Here is a 24,732-nt window from a genome sequence, read left to right as displayed (position 1 = left end):
TGCTGAAAGAATGAGATGGAGACGGATGTATAAAGCTGAGAGAGTCCAAGGAAATGAAGGATTTACCTTTGGGCTTTGGGTTAGTATTGATGGGAAGTTATAAATTTGGGTGGCAAACTATAAATAGGGAGGAGTTCTGCAGCTCAAGAGGGACGCCCTTTTCCTTCCAGCAGCTGAATTCAATCTTCGCTCAGAACAGCCAGGCATAATCATGAATCCACAAGGCAAGGAAGTCAAATGGCAAGACTCGATTTAAATTTTAAATGTATTTATGATTTTAGAAGAAGATTGAGGGTGGAAAGCAGTGCTTTATTTCCCCTGTTTGTATTCAGATCTGTCACTTTAAAATATAGTTGTCCAAAGCTAGGTTAAAAAAAAAAATTGTATCACTATGGAAACTATAAAAAACTCCCTGTGTTTGAAAGGCTAACAAAAATGGGAAAATTTAATCATTTGCCTCTGGAGATTTTTGGTTTTGGCTCTTTGGTGTTGTTTTTGTTTGTATTAATTTGTTTGTTTGTTTATTTCAGAGGCATAGTGGGGTTTTACTAGTTCCAGAGGGAAGCTGGTTCTCCACTTAGCAAAACAGAGGACTCTACTAACAGGAAAAACAAGCTAACAGATAACTCACTGTTCTAGAAACCCAATAGTTTGGACTGTTGGAAGGTGGGGGTGTATGTGCTTGTGTGTTAAGTGCGACTTAACGACAAGCTACACTTTTCAACCATGTTAGGACTGAGAAGGGAAGTTAGGTCTGGAAAGCTCCTAGAGTTGGAGCTATTGCAATTTTTTGATCCTTAGTAGCGTCTGGTAAAAAACACCACTACGATGAAACTCAGGAGAAACAGATTACACATGGCGTAATTAGTGAGCGTGACTCAGTATCTCCATCCACTTACCCAGAGCAGCTCTGCCACAAGAACAGACCTCCAAAACACCTTGTACATGACCACCCTCCCAGACTGACTGACAATCTACACAAGGCAAGTAGTAAAGAATGCTGATCTCATTTGTTTTATTCTTGCTCTGGTGGGAATAGTGGGGTAGTTAAAAAAGGAAAATTGTGGGCTGAGAAATTTTAAGTCTGATTTCAGGCACCCTTGGAAATTACCACTGGCCTCCCCACCTGGAGAAAGTAAGAATTTATTACACACATGTAAAAATGAATGCTGAGCCTATTGATTTTAGTATCTGATAACCACTTTGGGAGAAGGGAGGCCATTCATCACCGCATGGGCTGAAAAATTCCTTTTGCCTATTTTTATGCTATTTTAAAGTTAGAGCAAGTCCCATTTCCAAAGTCATTAGGCTAAGGCCTAGCAAGGTGAGCTCGGGAATCAAACACTATGGTGTCAGGAGGGCTGTTAGACAAGGTATCTTTTAAGAGACAGCTTAAATCAGAGTTTGGTTTTGTTTCTAATCCTTTAGAAGAAATAATGTACTGTCCCCTTCAAAAAGGCAAAATGTATCACCTTTTTGGTGAAGAGAGGAATTTAGAGTGAGATTAGGAATCACATCTATGTGCCTCCCCTTTGCATAAAAGCTGAGTGTCACATGCAGTCACTCTTGGAGGGAGTGGCTTGATCTGCAGTGCAAATGTGATTCCAGATTGGTGTCATGTCATCATGGTATGTCTTTCCATCTCAAAGTAAATCAGAAGGGGTGGCCAGCTCCAGCAGGTGGCATGCGCTGCGGGCACACTAGCAGTTACTTCTTGTCTGTGATTGCTGTGAAGCAGGGCATTTCAAGGAATGGCATTTTCTGTGTCTGAGCTTTTTATTCTGGAAGGTTCCAAAGCCACTGCCTTCCTAAAGTGGTTTAAGATAGCCACTCTGGAGGCCTTGCTTTTGTAGCTATCAACTCTGGAACGGAATGAAATGCAGTTGAGACAACACTCGGCCCACTGACATTCCTTGCAAACATGTCACGTTACACTACAGCACATACCAGCTTAGGAAGTTTATTCGATTGTGCTAATTTGCCAGTTTTGCTGGTTAAGGACTTTTTAGTGTACTTGGATATCCTCAGAAGATTCATGAAGCAATTCTACAAAGAAAATGTCAGAGCTTCTTTACTTAGCCTATATCCCCTGAGGGAGCCTGTGCCCTTGTTGGAATGCTTTAATTTTGTTTTTGTGGGGAAAATTGTTGTTTGATCTTATAGATATAAACCTGGCTTTATTTTTCTTTCTTTCTTTAATTCTAATGGTAGGACTTTCTGACTTTTAGATCATCATAGACGCTTCCCAGCTGGCCATATACTTCGTGTTTTTCTTGCTACAAAAGGCCTGATACAAATGGCTTTTGCTTTAAAAGTATACGAAAGTACTTTAAAAAGTTCATGGAATGATTCATTTTATCTTTTAATTCTATTTTTTTCACAAACTTTTGGAAATATCCTCCCAAGAGCTTACCCTGTCTGAGTCAGGATACCCAAGCTTTAGCCTGTTCGTTTCCTAATTTTCTGTATGACCTTGAGAAATTTATGTAATATCAGAGAGTCTGTGTTCTTTCTTGAAACTCGAGTCTGATCTTCCTCTCCCTGCCTCTCAGAGCGGTAGCTATCAATTCAGTTCAGCAGACATTCAGTGAACATCAGCTCTGGGCGGGCCAGGAACCACACAGGGCTGAACGAGAGAGATAAGGATCGCGCTTTCCAAAACACAATCTAGGGAGATACTGGCTAAGAGCGCACTTTGACGAGTACAAAACTCCACATAAAAGGAATTGTAAACTTCATGGATTGGTAGATGAGTGTGATTAGATCCTTCCAACCCAGCTCCTTCCAGAAACATCTTGCGAATAGCTTGGGATCTTGATCCTGGGGTCTCCTGTATGCTGTTGACAAAAATGTTTACTTTGAGCTCTCTGAGATCCCTTCTGACTGCAGTGCCACACCGAATGGCATTCACTTGGAATAAAAAGGACAAATGAGCCTCGACATTATTCAAATACTGGGAGGAGTGATATATACTATTTTATTAAATAGAAGGTTTGAATAAATAAGGGCTTATAATTTTCACATAAGCTTTATTAAAACTCTATGAAAAATTCAATTAACCAATTATTTGATTGCTACTGCATGCAAGCACTGTTCTAAGGGCTAGAGAGGAAACTAAGATAAACCACTGCCCAGTCTCTCCCCGCTTCCCCACTAGGTCAGAAGCCCCTGCTTTGTGCTCTTGTCTTGCCGTGATGTTTAGTACTTTCAACAATTGTAATTAGTTTTTTATTAGTGGCTCGTTTGTAAAATCCTTGCTAGAAGCTCTATGAGGGCAAAGTTTGTGTCTGCCTTTTTCACTGCCATGTCCGCAGTGCTGAATTCAGCAGTGACTGTTAATATTGTTGCATTATGCATGGGTAATTGTGTTGTCTTGGGCATGGGTTGGGGGACATACTACCAATATTTGTGGATTAATGGATGAATTGCTCTAGCCTGAGGGTGTAAATTCTGGTCTGGGCTCAAGGGTCTCCAAGAGAAGGGGATGTCAGTCATCATTACTCTGAGAATACCAGTCCTGGTGAATAACTCCATTCTGTACTTGAGGGGCTAAATGACAATACGTAATTAGAAAGCAAATAGTCTAAGGATGAATTTAATAATAAAACACAAGCTGGTCATATTTATTTATTCTCTAATAGAAGCACTGAAGATATCAGAAACACTGATTTCTTTACATTAAGTTAAATTGATTTCTTTGTTTAAAGGAAAAGACAAAAATTACACTGAATAAAAAAGTTAGAAATGCCAGCTGCTAATTTGGTGTTAGATGCTAAAAGAGAAAGAGAAATCTACACACACATAACCCACAAACACATTCCCCCCCACACAACATATATGTTTTTGACTTTCTTCAAGATGGTAAGGTTTGAGATTACACTTACAACTTATCTATGATGATAGGGTGCAGTAAACCTAAAAAGTATTCAGTTGGAATTATTAAATCAATGCAGCAAACATTTATTAAACATCAAGCATGTACCAGGCACCGTGTTAGATGCCAGGGACAGGAGACTGAATGAGGTACGGGAGAGCTCACTATGGGGAATGTAGGGGAAATGAGTTACCCAGAGGAGGAAAACCCCATGAAAAGAACTGATGCCGCACCAGGCATAACAACTAAACACCACCCCAGAGTACTAGGAACAGGAATCAGAGTTCTAAATCTTTCAGAACCCATTTTCTGGCACTAATGCCAGATTACCAAACTGGAACATTCTAAATTTAAATAGTGAGATACATTCCATAATTCAGAGTTCCCGAGGGGTCAGAAAACAAGATGAGTTCACAATAAATGCCCAACGCGCTCCTGCAGGCTTTGTGGCTACAGCTGTCTCCAACCCCCCTGGAGAAAGGCTCTCTCACAGAATGGACCCGAAGCCCAGTTAGCACTATTGAATTAAAAACTAAGCAATAATTCTCCCTGCATCCACCCCTGTCCTCACCGGTGTGCAATTACTACTGATCCTCCTTAATGATTTAGTGATTAAGGAGGATAAATAGCCTATAAATGCAAAGCAGGCTGAAGGGCCCCCAGGAACACAGTGGAACATTCTTCTATCAATAAATGCTCTACGTGCTGGTGTAATTTTCAGCGCAGTATCCAGGGCCACCTTGGACCTCACTTCCACATCTGGGGTGTAGTGTTTCCAGCACCTTGCTCACCTGGCGGCCTTTTGACAATTCTGAGAACTGTTTGCCTCTTCCTCTTCTGTGATCTTTTCCACTTGGATATGTCTCTTTTGATCCACTTTCCAGTTGCTCTACAGGTCCCTTGCATTAGCACATGCAAGCACGAAAGGGTGACTGTCAGCTGCAGTGTGCGTGGCTGTGTGGGGTTCATCACAGAGATTCCTTTTTGGGTTATGCCTTGAGTGCTCAGCTGGGAAAACTACACAATGAGCAAAATGAGGAGATGAGCTCTTTCTCCCATTTTATGAGCATCCCCTGGGAGATCTCAGTGTGTGTTAAGAGAAGGAGGTAAAAAAGTATTATCTTTAGTTGGCACCAGGATTTTCTGGAGGAAATGGTCTTTAAAAAATGTGCAGTCCCCAAAAGCATGGTTGTTGGAGGAGCCCAGCAACAAAATAAAAAGTTCACTGAACCCCTCTGCATGAGGGAAGAGAGAGAACTTGCTGCTGGGAGAAGATGGGAGAGAAGGGTTAGAAGGACAGAAAGACCAAGGAGGAGAAGAGGAGGTTACATGTGGGAAGACTGGGATGAAGATCAGGGAGAGCCAGTGAAAGTTTAAGAGTAAAGTATCCTCTTGTGTTTTGTAATGAGTGTTCTGTGATTATCATGCAAACCAGTGGTTTTCTAAGTGTGGTCCTGGCCAGCAGCATGAACTTCCTCTGGGAGCTGGTCAGAAATGCAATTCTCTGCCCAAGCCCAGACCCACTCAATCTGAGGATGCTGAGCAGAAGTTTGTGGTTCAGCAAGCCCTCTCCAGAGGATCCTGATGTGCTCTAAGTTTCTTAAGATTTATTTTTTGGTATTTGGCTGGTGTGGGTATCTGAACGCTTGCACTTAGTGTTATAGCACCACACTCTCACCAACGGAGCCAGCCAGCCAGCCATGTTCTAAGTTTGATGCAGCTGAGTAAATCTTTCCTCCTCTCACCCTCCACACCAAATGGCAGTTCCATGTCTAGACATTCAAAATAGTGACTATTTTTGTTGTTGCCAACTTGAAATTGAAGAGGGGTCAAGTTTCCCACTTGTGGTGGCGCAGGGAAAATAGGATTCCTCTAGGCAGTGGTGGCAGAAGACAGAAATCCCCAAGGAATTTGCAGAAACGTTTGGACTTCCCCAGGCTAAGGAATTAAGGGGACTGTGGCAGTTTCCAGTGTTTGGAGAGCAGGGGGGACGCACCTGCCGTGTTTCTGTGATAAGCTCTCCTTTCCTCCCCTGTGACTATCTCATGTCTCCTCTGTCAAGTCTCCCGTCCCCCTCCCTGCTGCTTATTCCCAACAGATGGCTCGGCCTTGCCCTTCACTGAGTTAGAAAGAATCACAAAATGACAATGGCTTCATCCTCCTTCAACTGAATCTAGAAAATCCGCGCCCCCCTTCCACTGGCTGTGGGCTCAGTGGAGGGTGGCCAACCTCACCTGCCATGACCTTCACCTGTTCCTGGGATCCCACCCTCTCCAGGACCGCACTCCCAAAGCCAGTGCTTCTCACCTTGGCTTCAGGAACTGCCCGCAGAGCTTTATAAAAGCCCCAGAGCCAGCTGTGCTCCAGACCAGTGACACGAGAGCATCTTGTGGGGGCTGAGGCATCATTTTGGAGGCCCCCAGGTGCCCGGGCTGGGAGCCACTGCCCACTCCGGGCAGACACACTCTCCTTCCCACCTTCTCACTGTCACCACAAAGCCACGCCCACTCTCCTGTTTTTGAAAACGTCCCCTCTGACCTTCTCATCAGCACTGGGTTCCAAGGAGCTCCCGAGGAAGGCAGCCACCGGCCATCCCCACTTCCTCCCTCCCACTCAGCCGCAGCCTGGGCCGGCTCCCCTGCTTCTGTCCCCATCGCTCTGTGAGTCTGTCCTCTTCAAGACCGTCAATGGCTCCCATATCTCCAGTGTCTGACCACTTTCTTCCCATATCCTCTTCACTGTGAGCAGCAGCCTAGAGGTAATCGCTGTCTCTCTGAATCAGGTGACACATCTGGCTCCAGATCTTTCTATTTCCTTGTCCTCCACTGACTGCTCCTTCTCCGTCCCCTCCGTTGATTTCTCCTTTCTCTTGACTCTACTTGTTGGTGATCCTGATTCATGCTGCTCTTCTTGTCCTGGTAGTGTACGTACTTACATATCCAGCTCAGTCATCGTCCTTGAGCTTTCGATTCACTTATTTAAGTGCCTACCTGACATTTTTACCTGCGTGTCTCACAGATACCACCAAATTAACATTTCTAAACGTAACCCTTGGTTCCACCCCTAGATCTTCCCTCCACCTCCCCCAGTCTTCCCAGCACCACCATCAACCCAGCTGGTCAAGCCAGACATCTGCAGATATTCTTGACTCCTGTCTCTCTACCTCTCATCTTCAATCCTACTGCAATTTCTGTTTTAAATCCAAAATAGATCTCCAGTCCAGCTCCTTCTCATCTCCACAGCCTCAGTCTGTTACCAGCTTTCTCCTGGACCACAGCTTCCTAACTGGTTCCTCTGGTTTTAGTCTCACCCTCCTCTCATCCTTTCTATGCACTGAAATACCTAGAGGTCCCTGTGTTGTAGCCCAGCATCTAGGGCAAGGCCGTGTTATCTCTAGATGACTGCAGCAGCTCCTTCTGAACAGAGGCACCAGAAGCTGCTCGCCATCGTTACAGCTGAAGACCAAGGCAGCAGTTAGGTCGTCGAAGGTTATTAGACTGTCCACCTTCCGAATGGTTCTCCTATAAACTCAACATGTCAGGTGACACGACTAACCTTTTTCACCTCAAGAGGAGTGGCCATATAAGTTGAAATGCATGTAGACATGTACCCTACTACCCCATTTTACACAGACGATGTAACTCAGAAAAGCTGTGAGCAAACCAAAGTTTGCGGTAAATCGTACCATTCTTTAAATACCTTAGGGTACTGGAGAGTTACATGAAGATGGTAATTTTCTTTTTGTAATGCAAAGGAAGTCAATAACAAACTCCTGGTTTATTTGTTTTATCAGTATGGATTTTTAAAATATGATTTTCTTTTTTGTTTGTTTGTTTGTTTTGTTTTGTTTTGTTTTGTTTGACTGGTAAGGTGATCACAACCCTCAGCACAGTGTGGTCCACACCACGCCCAGCCAGTGAGCGCACTGGCCACACCTATATAGGATCTGAACCTGTGGCCTCGGCGCTACCAGTGCTACACTCTCCCGAGTGAGCCACTGGGCCGGCCCCAAAATATGATTTTCTTAGAATAGGCTACCTCCTACCTATTTTTCCATCTCAGTCTCTTGTGCCAATTCCTTCCCTACTGGACTCCTAAAGGGTGCTCCTGAGGGCTTGATACTATATCCTATTTCCTCCTTTATCTATATTTTCTGCCAAATTTACATCTCTGATTCTCCTCTCCCAGTTCACATACCTACCTGTCATTTCTGCTTGGATGGCAATAGTTGTCTCCAACTTAACATTTTCGAAATCTTAGTTCATCTTTACACCTCTGCTCTTCTCAGTCTTTGCCATCTCTGTAAACAGCACCTCACCAACCAGTTGCAAAATGCCTCACCTCTGGTTGATGCAATCGCTGGAAACAGGAGTCCACCTCTGAACTGCACATGCCCCTGATATCCTCTCCTGTTACCATCAACCTGGAACATCTGTCTCATAGGTAGGAGTGCTGGGTATGAGATGATGAGGAAGGGTGGATGGGGAGTATAGGGTTAGCTCGGTGCCATCTGCCAACACTACTGGAACTGACAACTCAAAGGAAAGGTCTGTAGGATCCAGGTTATGTTCTATATGAGTAGAAAACATTGCTGTCCACTTATTAATTACATGTAGTTCAGATCAGTCCTGACCTAAATGCAACTCTCATAAACAAGGGTCATTCAAAATCAGCAATAACATAGACTCATTTTGGAGGATATTAGAGAGAAATGCTTATGGGGTAGGATGACATGAGAAGCCTTCTGTCCATATCTCAGATTTTATAAATTTCATTACCTTATTTCCTAAGATCTAAAAGTGGACTCTCTCCCATCAATGCTGCATCTGCCTCTGGAACTTAAAATCAGCCGCATACCAAGTATGAGAGCTGGGGGAGGTATGGAAGGGCAGAGATGGGAACGAGGAGAAAATCCTGTGTGCAACTGAGTTGTTTAACAGAATTAACAGAGAAATCTTGAGTTTGACTGAGTTTATCTGAACATAAGTAGATTAAATTTCTGCAGCAGACGGAAAGGAAGATTCAAAACAGCACTAGAAATTAAGTTATATTATATTAAAATACAGTTACATGTTTGCACGTCCAGAGTTATGGTTTGTGAAATTTGTACCCACTATGTATATAAATATGTTTGTGGGGTCCTTTAGACATTCAGGTGTTCTGTTCTTGAATTAGGGAGATAGAGAAGCTAGTTCCACTACAGACAGAGTTGACTTTATTCTATTTTTCTGAGGTCAGAACCATGGATCCTAATTAGTATAGCATACAGAGGCTATACCATCAACATACAGCTCCACAATTAACTAACTGTGCAACTTTTGGCAATCTTCAATGAATTCCTGGAGTAAATGCAGCAGTAACTATGTGTATTTCACGTATATCCTCGTATACACTAAGGACTAATTTTGTGTCTTTCTTTTAATCATGAGAAACATTGTATGTAGGAAAATAACAGGTCTTCTAGAATAATCCTCCTACACCTCAAAAAAGAGATGCATTGGACATATGTAAATTTTTAATAAGAAAACTAAATGCCTGTCCCCTTACCTTCACACCAAGGATTGAAGAGAATGTATGTGTCTGTTTCTGGGTTTCGTTTCGTTCGGATTATGCCGTAGGGGGTCCAGACAGCAACATACATGCGGAATTTCCCCACAACGCATGTGGGGGAAGACTGGATGGACAGCCGGACAGACCTGTCCTCTCTCATGACAACTTTGGCCCCCCACTTTCCACTCTGTAGCTCTGAGACTACAGGCACTGGGATGTAGGTTCCCTTATTCTCCTGAGGATAGCGACCTAAGAGAAGAGAGAAGAAATATGGTGTTGAGCGGATTCTACAAACCATGCTTGGTCTCACTCTACCTTGTAGCAGAAGGCGGTAAACAATTCATGAGACTTGACATCATAAAACTCAGGTTTGAATTCTATGTCTGCTACCAACTAGATGTATAACAGTACTTGGTTTCAACTTCTTTGAGGCTCAGATTTGTCATGTCTCTGGAAAAAAAATAAAAGAGTAACAGGTAACAGGACTTACAGAGATTTTTGTTGGTTGGCTAGAAAATGAATTCAAATACAACGTAAAACACTAATTTTGTTGCACAAACAAAGCTTATAGGGTACAGTGAGGTTATCATTTCCTGAAATCTTCCCCTCTAAAATGTTAGAATTGTTTTATTACGTAGAAGTGATATTAGTTACATACACTGTTTTTAGGACAAGTAAGGAAATGATTTTTGTTTATTCTGAATACAATTTCTTTATTTGTTATGTAACCATTTTCATATTCAACCCAAACACGTGTTTATTGCCAGTCCCCTTAGTGATTTAGCCTTATGGTCATAGGCAATGGTTAAGAGTTCGTGCTGCCAGAGCAATGATCTGAGTTTGAATTGTGGCACCTTTACATCTTACCCTTGCAACCTCTGGCAAGTTCCTTCACCTTTAAAAAGCCCTACTTCCTTCCCTTTTTCTTCATCAGAAAACAAGGATTACAATACTCACAGTAAGACTGAATTAATAAGAAGCACATATAAAATACTTTACACATAATTTCTCATGTGAAGCAAATACTTGAAAATTTTTAGCTGTCATTTTAATAGAAGATTAGAGATTAGGTCATTTTACCATATTTCCAAGCTCATCATACTTTATGTATAAACTACCTCAAAGTAAATCTTATTTTTCTTTATTGCTGCAATTTTGGACCAAATTCTTATTTCATTGTCTAAACCTCAAAACTAAATTTTCTCAGTGGGTTTCTGAACTGTGTATTGAAAGTTAACCTCACAGCATTCTTTAACTCCTAATTTACAGTTTCATTTACAATTTAGTTTATAAGATAATCAAATTTATAGATATTTTAAAATGGAGCAAATTTTTTATTTACAAAAATTTCTAAAATGTAGTAGACTGACTTGAAGAAAAACACAAATCAGACAAGTCTTGAAATTATTTTGATTGTAAGCAAAAGAATCTTCAAAAGCAAAACTTATTCTTTTCAATTGTTTTATATGGATTCCACATTAAAACAAACAAACAAATGCTAGGGTTTCAAGATGGCGGTAGCTGCGGTTGGCGCGGAGTAGCTGAGGTGGAAAAGGCGGCCACTGGGCCTCAGGCAGCCGGGAAACTTGTGGACCTTCCTCTCGCCATCTCTTAAGGGAGGACCGCAGCTGCTGGCCGGTCGTGGGGGCTGACCGCCACTTTGCCCTCGGCAGGAGAGGCTGCCTCATTTACAGGCAACAACTTTGAAGTATGGAGCAGGAAAAAAACTGTTTCTTAGCTGCAAAAGCGAGTCTCTAAACAGGGAACACTGCGCCAGGGCTGCTGTGGATGCAGACAGGATCCCGGAGGCCGGGGCCGTGCTGAAGGTGGCCAGCTGCCCTATTCAGGATTCGAGGTTTCAGGCCGGCATAAAAGAAGATTCCTGGGAATGCCCGAGCCATGCCGCAGGACCGACTGAAAAGCCCGGGGTGGCAGCGGCCGAGAACGGGGAAGGTGACAAACCAGAGGCAGAGAGTGAGCAACCGACCTGGCACAGACCTGTGAGTGACCCCTGGCCCAGCCCAGCTCGGGGGGCTGACGCCCACCCAGCTTCCGCCTGCATCACCGGTTCACTCACTGCCCCAGGGCTGCCTCCATTTTCCCAGGTGCTGGCAGCTCCAGCCCGGCTCCGCTCGGTTCCTCACTGAGCCTTCCCACTCGCTTGCCCCGGCGTGGGGCTTCCCGGGGCCTGCTGTCCGGCCCCCCCTCCCACTCCCTCTGCGGTTCTCTGGTGAGGCTGGTGGCACGGGGCATCCCCGGCCAGTGTTGGGAGGGCAAGGAAGTATGGGCGGGGCCGACTGTCACTCCACCACACCCTGGACTCCGCCCCAGTAAACTTCCTGTTACTGGGAGGCAGATACCATCTCTGTGGCCACCTGTTCAGAAAAACGCCTAACCAATTTCTGGTTGGGAACAGTGTGGTAGGAGAGTTCCCAAGTCCGCTTGAACCTGCCAGAGAGCTGGCTGCAGGCGGGCGCTAGACTCGGTCCATACTGGGGGGATACAAAGGTGAACAAGTCCCGAGAAAGATCTACACAGTGCTACAAAGGCACCCAGAGCGACCAGTCGTCTGTGCCTACCAGAAACCTGGTAGACTTCCTGGGTGAGGCGGTGCTGAGCAGGGTCTTGAAGGCCCAGCTGATAGACGAGGGTTGCAGAAGACACGTCCCAGCCCAGCCCAGTGCGCACAGAGTGGGGAGACGTGTGGCCAGGGAGGTGGAGACTCGACAGAAACCACACACCCTGTGGGGTCGCCACTGCATGATCCAACAGCCTGGGCCAGAGCACACGGAACAGGGAGAAGTCCTGCATGGGAAGTGAAAGCTCAACAGAGATCACACACCCTGTGGTACGTGATCCAGCAGCCCAGCAGAATCCAAGCTGACCAGAAAGGTGGCTCCCCGGAGAGGCCCAAGACCGGAGGCAACCACACACACAAGGCACTAGAGGCCAACTGAGCAGTCATGGAGGGAGCCATACGAAATTGGCAACCACAGCAACATCTTAGTTAGTCAATAGTCTCAAACCGGTGGACTGTGAAACCCCCTGCCACAATGAATAAACACCAAAAAAAAGATACCAGAAATACAAAAAATCAAGAAAGTACACCACCAAAAGTTAATAAATCTCAAGCTCTAGATCCTATAGAACAAGAAGCCCTAGAAATGACTGACAAGGAATTTCGAGTGCTAATTCTAAGGAAACTGAATGAGATACAAGAAAACTCAGCTAGACATCATGATGAAATGAGGAAAAGTATACAGGATCTGAAAGAGGAAATGTACAAGGAAATCAATGTCCTGAAAAAAAATGTAGCAGAACTTGCTGAACTGAAGAAGTTATTCAGCGAAATAAAAAACACAACGGAGAGTTTAACCAGCAGGCTTGTGGAAGTTGAAGAGAGAACCTCTGAACTTGAAGATGGGCTGTTTGAAATAACACAAGCAGACAAAAAGCAAGAAAAAAGAATCAAGGACATTGAAGAAAATCTGAGAGAGATATCAGACAACCTTAAACGCTCAAATATCCGAGTCATGGGTATTCCAGAAGGGGAGGAAAATGGAGATTCCATTGAAAACATATTCAACAAAATAGTGGCAGAAAACTTCCCAGGTATAGGAAAAATCACAGATCTTCAGATCCAGGAAGCTCAACGATCTCCAAACGTATTCAGCCCAAAAAGGCCTTCTCCAAGACATGTTACAGTCAAATTGGCAAAACTCAGAGACAATGAGAGAATCTTAAAAGCTGCAAGAGAGAAGCGTCAAATCACCTATAAGAGAGCCCCAATCAGGCTAACATCAGACTTTTCATCACAAACCCTAAAAGCTAGAAAGGAATGGGATGATATATTCAAAATACTAAAAGACAAAGATTGCCAGCCAAGAATACTCTACCCTGCAAGGCTATCCTTCCGAAATGAAGGGCAAATAGTATATTTCTCAGACAAACAAAAACTGCGAGAGATCACTACCACACGACCACCCTTACAAGAAATCCTCAAGGGAGTACTGGGATTGGTTCCTGAAAAATAACTACCACTGCCATAAAAACCCAAGAAAAATCAATACCCACTAGTATAATAAAAATGGGACTCATGAAGAGAAATCAAACAAACAAAAACGCTATCTACAACCTAAGGAACCAACAAACACAGAAACCAAATAGTAAATCAGAAAGCAAGGAACAAAAGACACCTAAGACAACCAAACAACCAATAAAATGCCAGGAATAAATCAACACCTTTCAATAACAACTCTTAATGTTAAAGGCTTAAATTCCCCAATCAAAAGACACAGACTGGCTGACTGGATCAAAAAGGAGGACCCAACTATATGCTGCCTACAAGAGACCCACCTCACCCATAAAGATTCACATAGACTAAGAGTGAAAGGATGGAAAAAGATTTACCATGCAAACAGAAAAGAAAAACGAGCTAGAGTAGCTATTCTTATATTGGACAAAATAGACTTTAAACTAAAAACCATAAAAAGAGACAATGAGGGACACTACTTAATGATAAAAGGACTGATCCATCAAGAAGACGTAACAATCATAAATATGTACGCACCCAATGTTGGAGCAGCCAGATTTATAAAACAAACTCTATTAGACCTAAAGAAGGAAATAGACACTAATACCATAATAGCACGGGACCTGAACACCCCACTGTCAATATTAGACAGATCATCTAGGCAAAGAATCAGTAGAGAAATACAAGATCTAAACAAGACTCTAGACCAATTGGAATTGGCAGATATCTACAGAACATTCCATCCAACAACCTCAGAATATTCATTCTTCTCATCAGCACATGGATCATTCTCCAGGATAGATCACATATTAGGTCACAAATCAAGTCTCAATAAATTCAAAAAAATTGGAATTATCCCATGTAACTTCTCAGACCACAATGGATTAAAACTAGAAATTAATAACAAACAAAACTCTGGAAACTATACAAACACATGGAAATTAAACAGCATTCTACTTAATGACATATGGGTCCAAGAAGAAATCAAGCAGGAGATCAAAAAATTTACTGAAACTAATGAAAACAATGATACATCATACCAAAACCTGTGGGATACTGCAAAAGCAGTATTAAGGGGGAAATTTATTGCATTAAATGTTCACTTCAGAAGAATGGAAAGATGGCAAGTGAACAACCTAACACTTCACCTGAAAGAACTAGAAAAACAAGAACAATCCAAACCTAAAGTTAGCAGACGGAAAGAAATCATTAAGATCAGAGCAGAACTGAATGAAATTGAAAACCAAAAAACAATTCAAAAGATCAACGAATCAAAAAGTTGGTTGGTTTTTTGAAAAGATAAATAAAATTGACAAACCATTAGCATGGATAACAAAAAAAAAGAAGAGAGAAGACTCATATAACAAAAATTAGAAATGAAAATGGCGATATTACAACTGATTCATCTGAAATACAAGGAATCATTCGAGACTACTATAAACAACTATACGCCAACAAATTTGAAATTCTGGAGGAAATGGATAAATTTCTGGACACACACAAGCTCCCAAAACTGAACCATGAATATGTAGAATATTTGAACTGACCAATAACAATAAAGGAGATTGAAGGTGTTATCAGAAGGCTCCCAACAAAGAAAAGCCCAGGACCGGATGGATTCACAGCAGAATTTTACCAAACATTCAAACAGGAATTGACACCGATTCTTTACAAACTATTCCAAAAGATCGAAATGGACACAAATCTCCCAAACTCATTCTATGAAGCAAACATCATCCTGATACCAAAACCAGGTAAAGTTATAACCAAAAAAGAAAACTACAGGCCAATATCCTTGATGAATATAGATGCAAAAATCCTCACTAAAATACTAGCAAACAGAATACAGCAACACATACGTAAAATTATTCACCACGATCAAGTGGGATTCATCCCAGGGATGCAAGGTTGGTTCAACATACGCAAATTAATAAATGTGATACACCATATCAAGAAACTCAAACACAAGGACCATATGATCATCTCTATAGATGCTGAAAAAGCATTTGATAAAGTTCAGCACTCATACATGACAAAGACCCTCTATAAGTTAGGTACAGAGGGAAAGTATCTCAACATAATTAAAGCCATATATGCCAATCCCACTGCCAATATCATCCTGAATGGGGAAAAGCTGAAAGCTTTTCCTTTAAAAACAGGAACTAGACAAGGATGCCCACTCTCACCACTCCTATTCAACATAGTGTTGGAAGGACTAGCCAGAGCAATCAGAGAAGAGAAGGAAATAAAGGGCATCCAGATTGGAAAAGATGAAGTCAAACTGTCCCTGTTTGCAGATGACATGATCCTATATATCGAACAGCCTAAAACCTCTACAAAAAAACTCTTGGAATTGATAAATGATTTCAGCACAGTAGCAGGATACAAAATCAACACACAAAAATCAGTAGCATTTCTATTCTCCAATAGTGAACATGCGGAACGAGAAATCAAGAAAGCCTGCCCATTTTCAATAGCCACCAAAAAAATAAAATACTTAGGAATTGAGTTAACCAAGGAGGTGAAAAATCTCTATAATGAGAACTACAAACTACTGCTGAGAGAAATTAGAGAGGATACAAGAAGATGGAAAGATATCCCATGCTCTTGGATTGGAAGAATCAACATAGTGAAAATGTCCATACTACCCAAAGTGATATACAAATTCAATACAATCCCCATCAAAATTCCAAATACATTTTTCTCAGAAATGGAAAAAACTATTCAGACATTTATATGGAACAATAAAAGACCACACATAGCCAAAGCAATGCTGAGCAAAAAAAAATAAAGCTGGAGGCATAACACTACCTGAGTTTAAGCTACACTACAAAGCTATAATAACCAAAACAGTATGGTACTGGCATAAAAACAGACACACTGACCAATGGAATAGAATAGAGAATCCAGAAATCAACCCACACACTTACTGCCATCTGATCTTTGACAAAGGCACCAAGCCTATTCACTGGGGAAGGGACTGCCTCTTCAGCAAATGGTGCTGGGATAACTGGATATCCATATGCAGGAGAATGAAACTAGATCCATACCTCTCACTGTATACTAAAATCAACTCAAAATGGATTAAGGATTTAAATATACACCCTGAAACAATCAAACTTCTTAAAGAAAACATAGGAGAAACACTTCAGGAAATAGGACTGGACGCAGACTTCATGAATACAACCCCAAAAGCACGGGCAACCAAAGGAAAAATAAACAAATGGGATTATATCAAACTAAAAAGCTTCTGCACAGCAAAAGAAACCATTAACAGAGTTAAAAGACAACCAACAGAGTGGGAGAAAATATTTGCAAAATATACATCTGACAAAGGATTAATATCCAGAATATATAAGGAACTCAAACAACTTTACAAGAAGAAAACAAGCAACCCAATTAAAAAATGGGCAAAAGAGCTAAGTAGGCATTTCTCTAAGGAAGATATACAAATGGCCAACAGACATATGAAAAAATGCTCAACATCACTCAGCATCCGGGAAATGCAAATCAAAACCACACTGAGATACCATCTAACCCCAGTTAGGATGGCTAAAATCCAAAAGACCCTGAACGATAAATGCTGGCGAGGTTGCGGAGAAAAAGGAACTCTCATACATTGTTGGTGGGACTGCAAAATGGTGCAGCCTCTATGGAAAATGGTATGGAGGTTCCTCAAACAATTGCAGATAGATCTACCATACGACCCAGCTATCCCACTGTTGGGAATTTACCCAGAGGAATGGAAATCATCAAGTCGAAGGTATACCTGTTCCCCAATGTTCATCGCAGCACTCTTTACAATAGCCAAGAGTTGGAACCAGCCCAAATGTCCATCATCAGATGAGTGGATACAGAAAATGTGGTACATCTACACAATGGAATACTACTCAGCTATAAAAACGAATGAAATACTGCCAGTTGAAACAACATGGATGGACCTTGAGAGAATTATATTAAGTGAAACAAGTCAGGCACAGAAAGAGAAATACCACATGTTCTCACTTATTGGAGGGAGCTAAAAATTAATATATAAATTCACACACACACACACACACACACACACACACACGCACACACACAAACAAACTGGGGGGGGAAGAAGATATAACAACCACAATTACTTGAAGTTGACACGACAAGCCAACAGAGGGGACATCGGTGGGGGGAGGGGGGGAGGGAGGAGGGAGGGAGGTTTTGGTGATGGGCAACAATAATCAGTCACAATGTATATCGACAAAATAAAATTTAAAAAAAAAATCCAGCAATCCCACTTCTGGGTATATACCCAAAGGAATGGAAATCATCATGTCAAAGGGATACCTGCACTCCCATGTTTATCACAGCTCTACTTACAATAGCCCAGATATGGAACTAACCTAAATGTCCATCAATGCTTGGCTGGATTAGGAAAGCGTGGTATATATATATATATACACACACTGTGGAAAACTACTCAGTCATAAAAAAGAATGAAATTCTGCCATTTGCATCAACATAGACGAGCTTGGAGAAAAATATGTTAAATGAAATAAGCCAGGTACAGAGGGAAAAATACTACATGTCCTCACTCATAAGTGGGAGCTAAGACAGATAGAATGAAAGAAAGACCACAATGATGCTTTGGACTTGCAGAGGGAGAGAACATACCTGGGGTTGCTGGGAGTGCAGGGGTGGATGGGGAGAGAGGCCGGGGAGGGTTTGGGTGGGGGACATGGGGAATAATGGCAATTTGTGGTAATTTAGTATTGAACTGATCATCACATCTTGGACACAGGTAGTGACCGTTAGCTTTGTACCCCATAAATATGCATAATCAATAAAAGAAAAGCCTTAATAATTCCAGAATCATCATGGAAGAATCACCTGTAAACTGTCATCCATTCATAATTTCTGATTTTCTCAGTCATTAATGGTTACAGTAATCTTCATTGATCACCTAGCACAAGAGTCAGCAAACTCCAGCCATGGGCCAAATATAACTTGCCAGCTGTTTGTATAAATAAAGTTTTATTGGAACACAGTCATGCTCATTTGTTTGTGTATTATTGCGCTGCAACAGCAGAGTTGAGTAGTTGTGACGCAGGCCATATGCTCTGCAATGCCTAAAATATCTACTGTCTGGCCCTTACAGTAAAAGTTTGCCAACCTCTGCCTTACAGGATTTTACTTTTTTTTTTTCATTTAAAGGTTGATTTATTATAGACACTCAGCATCTAAGACTTGGGCCTAAGAAGAAAATAAAATCACCTAATTTTTCCTTCCAAAGAGAAAAACGTTACTAAACTAATCACAAACATCCACGCTACTAGTAGGTCAATCTTTAGTTTCCTTAAGCCTCCTAGTTCAATTCCTCAGTCTCAGAGGGTGTTGAAAACATAGGAAGTTGGCTATAACTTTTTGCTGATTCTCTACTTATAGTTCTACCTTTAGTTCAATTTTAAGATCATAAAAGTTGTTTAGAGTTCCCAGAGCAGTTCACATAGTGATGTAAATAAAGTGATGGAAATGAAGGTTTGTCTTTTGAGGTCTTTACAAAGACACTGTGGGGGAGTTTTTATGGATAGGAAACGGAGGCTTGGTGAGGGTGTCACATGCACAGCATCACATAACTGGGCAGAGGTAGAGACAGAGCCTGGACCAAGGTCTTTGCACCATGAAGCCCTTCCTCCTTTCTCTGCATCATGCTGCCTCCAAGGCGTAAGGAGTTAGGGAAGATGAAGGAAGCCACGAGAAGAATAAAGCTGGAAAATCTGAAGGAATGTAAGGCAAAAGGTCAGTGAGAAGGTACGCTGGGGTGGATAGCAGATGTGTGAGCTGGAAGCATGGATCAAAGGAATTAGCAAGTGAACAGTGAGAAAGAATCTCTGGGGGAGTGGAGCTTGCAGGAGGGTCTCCAAGCTAACACGGATTTGAATTGGGAAGGTTTCTAAAGTAATGTCAGCCACTGAGGGGCAAAGGGAGCAGGGGGAGCAACTCTGCAGGTGCAGTGAGGCCATGTGGCCCCAGACCAGTGTATAGAAGCAAATCAGAAACACGTAGTGATGAACGAATCCCAGAGGGAGAGAAAGAACTCAGGTTGGCAGGCCTTTTCACATTTACTGTAAGGGAAAGCTGATTATTAATGTGAGCCCTGACATGTCAATAGTACCTCAGGGTCTTGTCAACTGCTCTCTTACACCATGTTTAATTCCAAATGTAATGATTTCAATGACAGCGCTGGGGAAGAATTTTCCATGATTGAATTGTGAGGGAGGAAGTTGTGACAGCATAGTATTTCATTTCGCTAAATACCCCCTCTGCCTCGCAGGAGTTAGCATGTTTAAGAGACTACAATCAGGCTACGCTTGGAACACCCATCCATCAACCTCCATGACTGGCCATCAGCCATTCTTGGCCAAATCTGGATGTGAAGCCCTACACAGGTAACTACATACGTGTGTTTGCTGAACATACCTAATGTCTGGATACACATTTGTTTTTTTTCCTCCCCAAATCGTGCAATTTTTGTGATAAAAAAATCAGAGAAGCGGGATATGTAACATCCCAGAAAGGATTCTCATTTCACTTTTAATAATGCAGTCTTTGAAACTGGACTACTAAACATAAAAAAATGATAATTACCAATTACATCCTTTCACACTTATCTAAAATTGATGCCATCTTCCCAAGTGATCTAGAAAATTAACATATGCTCTTTGTTTAAATGTTTTAGTTTGTAAATTGATTTTGAGGTCACAAACTACTGCTTTTAAGGCAAAATTTCCTTGGACCATATGCCTATATTTGAATGCCTAATTGCCCCATTAGTGAGGGCCTCACTCTGCTTACATGTCCGTGTGGAAATATAGAGAGATGCATCACCTTAATCCCCCCAGCCTGGAACTAGGAGGAAGAGGATGAAAATATTTAGTACCATTAAGATGCTGTTCTTTTCTAACCTTGACCAACTGGGCTTCAGCTTTGTGCATGGCTTTTTCACATTAATGTTATTCATAAGGAAGAAAAGAGAGATGCATATGCAGCTAAGGTTCAGCATTATGTGACTTTGGGGAAAATTCATCCTCAGCCATTCATTTTGCAGGCCAGAGACCCCATAGCACACAAGGCCCTGCAGAGGTAGTTCCCAGTGGAGAAATTTGTTCCCTTTTTAAAAATTAATTTGTCAGTTGATGACATTGGAATATTTTTATATTAAAAACACGATGTCCTAGGTGGTGATTAGGTTCCCAGGTAGTCCAGAAAGGTCATTAATTAGCATACAATGTGGGCAGTACAGTTGAATAGTGCTGCTAATAGAATTGCTCCAACTCCACCTTGCTCATGCCTAGAACCTGGAAGAACATACTCAGCACCAAGGATGGGTAGGCACTAGTGACTGAGAAGACACACCTGGCAATTGCTGGTCCCCTTGGTGCTCAGAAATGGGGAAGCCAGTGACTCAGGACACCTCTATTTCTCCCATCTCTTGGACTGTTATCTGTAAGTCAGGTGGCGACAGTCTGTTCTCCTCTTATGCTATACTTAATAACACTTCTTCTGGCTGTTTGAGCCTTAATTAATTGCTAGAAAAGCCCAAACAAAACTTTTCCTCCTTAGTTATTCACTTGGATATCTATTTCTCTTATAAAACTGAACTGAACACATAGTCTTTTACGTCTGTACAGCCCCACAGTGCACCACAATGCTTTGTGCACAGCAGATGCCCAGTCAATGTCAACGGGACTGAACTCTGCAAATGTCAAACCCCATTAAGAACACTGCAGAGACTTTAGAAGCTCTGGAATGAGATACTCTTACAAGAAGTAAGAACTTCTAGTTCTAAACTTTTTCCTTCTGAGGGTGTTTTCCATTCCTTCATAAACATGTTTCAAGCTGAGCTCTGACTCCACCTAACTGCAGACTTCCTTTCATAGTGCACTCTTACAGGAGGATCGTCTTTAAGGAACACAGAAATATATCACGTCTCCAGCTGGGAAGGTAAATTTCATGATGTTAATTCGTTTTTCCATTTGATTCATTTGTTTTTCCCCAAACGTACCTTTCATGTTCAAAATAATCTGTTTCCAAATGGGCCCTGGAAGTATTACAGTGACAGCATGATGCATGTGGCAGAGCTGGAAGTGTGGATACCATCACCTCGTAAAGGGAAGCAAACCGCATTCTAACAAATGGTCTTAGCATGGAATGGGGGTGCACAGGGGCCAGGATGTAATAAGTCCCTGAACAACTTTTAGAAACATCAGGTTACCAGGTACAAAAACAAAACACCACCACCAAAAGAGGAACAATTAAAAAGGCACAGAAATCATGGAAGATACCAGTTAAGAGGAGATAAATGCAGATGTTCAAAAGCAGATCATCTCATTAAGGCCTTTAGGAACCTGCCCTTTCCATACACACCTTACCTGTGGGAGATTATATATATATACATAAATGTTTCCTAAAGGAAGAGAGCTTCCTGGTTATGTTTATTCTGGCTCTAGAAAACTGGGAAAGGGTAGGTGAGGGAGCTTCTTGCATACAGGGATTGAGTTTATACATCCAGCAGCTTGCATGATGCCGAGAACATAGTAGGTGCTCAATAAATACTGGGCAAATTGAAGCTAAGTATTTTTAAGGTGCCTTGCCAACCTTGATTTTATTTCACTTTTCTTTCAATGCTTCCTAAGTCACTTAAAACGTTTTTGGAGGACAGTGTAAATTTTTTTTAAAACATACATGCACTGTGCTAGGCTCTTTGAGTGACTCAGGAAAAGTAATGTCTACTTACTACCTGATGCTGACTATCTGGTTCCTGGCTTTAACAAGTGCACGACTTAGATGACTGACCAAGACAATAATCTGGACACGAGGAAACTCTGGCCCAGGAGGAGGCCGATGGCACAGAGGGGGGAAAAAAAAGGACTTGGCAATAAAATTCAGAGGAAACATCAACAGCTTTGAGATAGGAGAATATCCTCACTAGGATGTCTTATTTCTGCAAAATAGGACAATAGATCTCCTTCAACAAAAACGTACACACATCTTAAATGTGTCTACATTACACCAGGCTTTTGCTGGGATTGCTAGCCAGGAAGAAGTGGCTGACTGTGCCCATGGAAGCAGGAGAAGACTCCTCAGAGGAAGTGGCTTTGGGGTACCATCAGAAAGGTGGACAAGGTGGGGAGGAGCCATCCCACAGAGGCAGTAACAAAAGCACAGTGCAGAAGGGTGGGGGGAAGCAGCCCACCCAGGCAGGGCAAGGACACAGGACCCCTTGACGCTGTGCAAAGGCATCAAAGCTGTATCCTTGGGAGGGGTTGGAGATGAGGTGGGAGCCCTTGAGAAGAGGCCTGATGTGACTGCATTTCAGAAAGATCACTCTGTCAGCAGGATGGACAATGCTTTGGAGGGGACAAGAGTGGAAGCAAGGAAACAGTCAGAGGGCTGCTGAAGTACCAGGGGAGGCACAGTAATGTCCTCAGAGTGATGACGCCTGACTCTGGAGGGAAGAGGACAGCAGGGTGCGGGTGATAAGCAGGGACTAGAAACAAGAGAGGCAGAGCCAAAGGTGACCCTCGGTCTTGCTCATCCTTCGCCAAAGCAGTTTTCAGTGCCTAGTAAATGACACGCAGCCATGAATAAAACAGTCATCTCCTCTAACCTGAAGACTTTCTGGTAAGCTGTAAGCACTGACCACTGTGCTGCTTTGTAAGGACTCTGCTCCAAAAATTAGGAACCAGTGTAGTTAACTGTGGGGTACATTCACTCAATGAAGCTAGTTTCTGTAAATTCCCTTAACCACATGTGTGTGGCCTCATTTGAGAGAAGACAGAATATTTTTCGTCTTAAAAAAAAAATAACCAACAGAAAACTTTATACAATTTAGACAAAGTTGGTTACAGAATGTAACACTACCATGTAGACTTGTTCATGTTGCTGATTCAGTCCCTAAGGAACAGGAGGCTCAGGAGTTGGACAATCTGGCCTTGAGTCCCTGTTGTCCACTTGGGAATAACTACTGTTTGTGCCCATCTGCTGTGCCTGCTGACTGCCTGGAGGCTCACAACCCATCGCCTGCACCCTAGAACCCTCTGCTCAGCTCCACAGGAAGACACATCCCCAGGCTCCTTTGCCCTGTGGCTTCCAGGTAGGTTTGGCTGATGGGAGGCTTTGGAGTCAGGAGAGGGGAGCATCTCCCCTTCTCTCTCTGCTTGTTGGGGCGAGAGGTTGAGTCTCCTCCGTGGCTCCAGCTCTCCTGGACAGCCCCTGCCATGGCCGCAGCTCCTGCTGATGGCTTCTGGGTTCCAGTGAGACCTCCTCCTCCACGTGCCTCCCGCTCCAGGTGTGGCAGCGTTCTCTCCTGTTCCTAATTCCTTGGTTGCCTCACCATGTCACCTGTGTGGCTTCTTAGTTGTTCCCTTATCTGTGTAACCAATGCCCTTGATTGAACTTCCATTGCTTGTTAAAGGTAGAGTAGTTTCCATGTCACACTCTGGACCCTAACCCTGAACTGTGTTAGTGCTCTCTATTGGCTTTGATAGTCATCTCCATGTATACATGGGAAAGTTGAGGTTCAGAGAACTTCAGTAACTAGCTCCCGGCTACACAGCTATCAGGTTGCAGAACAATCACTTGAGTCAGGTCTGTGTGGTCCAGAGCTATGACTGGGGAAGCTCATGAACCCTCTCAGCCTACTTTCCATCTGTAAAGTGGCCAGAATAAAAGGCAAGAATTAAACAATAAAGTATGTGAAGGGCATTTCATGAATGGAGCAAATTATTATGATTCTCATTAATACATGGTGTCTGGTGGTCACAAGAGCAGAGAAAACTCACTAAGCCTATTCTTTTTATTTCTGAGCATGACCCCATGGGCGATGAAGAGGTGGCTGCTGATGTGGCATGATTCAGGGATTTATTCAGTCAATGGGTATCTACTGAGCACCATTTAAGCACTTTTCTAGGTACTGAGCATCCAGCAGTGTCAACACAGATAAGGTTCCTGGAGCCCACAGTCGAGTGAGTGTGAATAGGCTATCAATACACGGAGGTAAGCGCTGGGAAACAACGAATAGAGCATCTCACAGGGACAGACGGATGAGAGTGGGCATGCTCATTTGGAGAGATGGTCAGAACAGGACGTTTGAGCAGGGACTTGAGAAGGTGAGAAAACGATTCGTGCAAATGTCAGGGAAGAGCACCGTGGTAAGTGCCAAGGCCCTGAGGAAGGTGGTACTTGGTGCTCGAGGAGGCCGATGTGCCTGGAGCAGAGAGAACAGCAGAGGTGAAGT

General features: G+C 42.6%; 1 protein-coding gene across 1 annotated transcript in view; it reads right to left on the bottom strand.

Annotated features, from left to right (window-relative positions):
* F13A1 (coagulation factor XIII A chain) overlaps positions 1-24,732 on the bottom strand; it is a 165,180-nt gene that overhangs the window by 116,327 nt on the left and 24,121 nt on the right. Inside the window, exon 3 of the mRNA XM_063097934.1 lies at positions 9,422-9,673. Coding sequence (XP_062954004.1) covers positions 9,422-9,673 — 252 coding nt within the window. The remainder of the gene's footprint in view (positions 1-9,421; positions 9,674-24,732) is intronic.

Source organism: Cynocephalus volans, chromosome 5 (assembly GCF_027409185.1).
Source record: "Cynocephalus volans isolate mCynVol1 chromosome 5, mCynVol1.pri, whole genome shotgun sequence".
NCBI classification, from domain to species: domain Eukaryota; kingdom Metazoa; phylum Chordata; class Mammalia; order Dermoptera; family Cynocephalidae; genus Cynocephalus; species Cynocephalus volans.
This window is presented reverse-complemented; position numbering and strand designations above follow the sequence as displayed.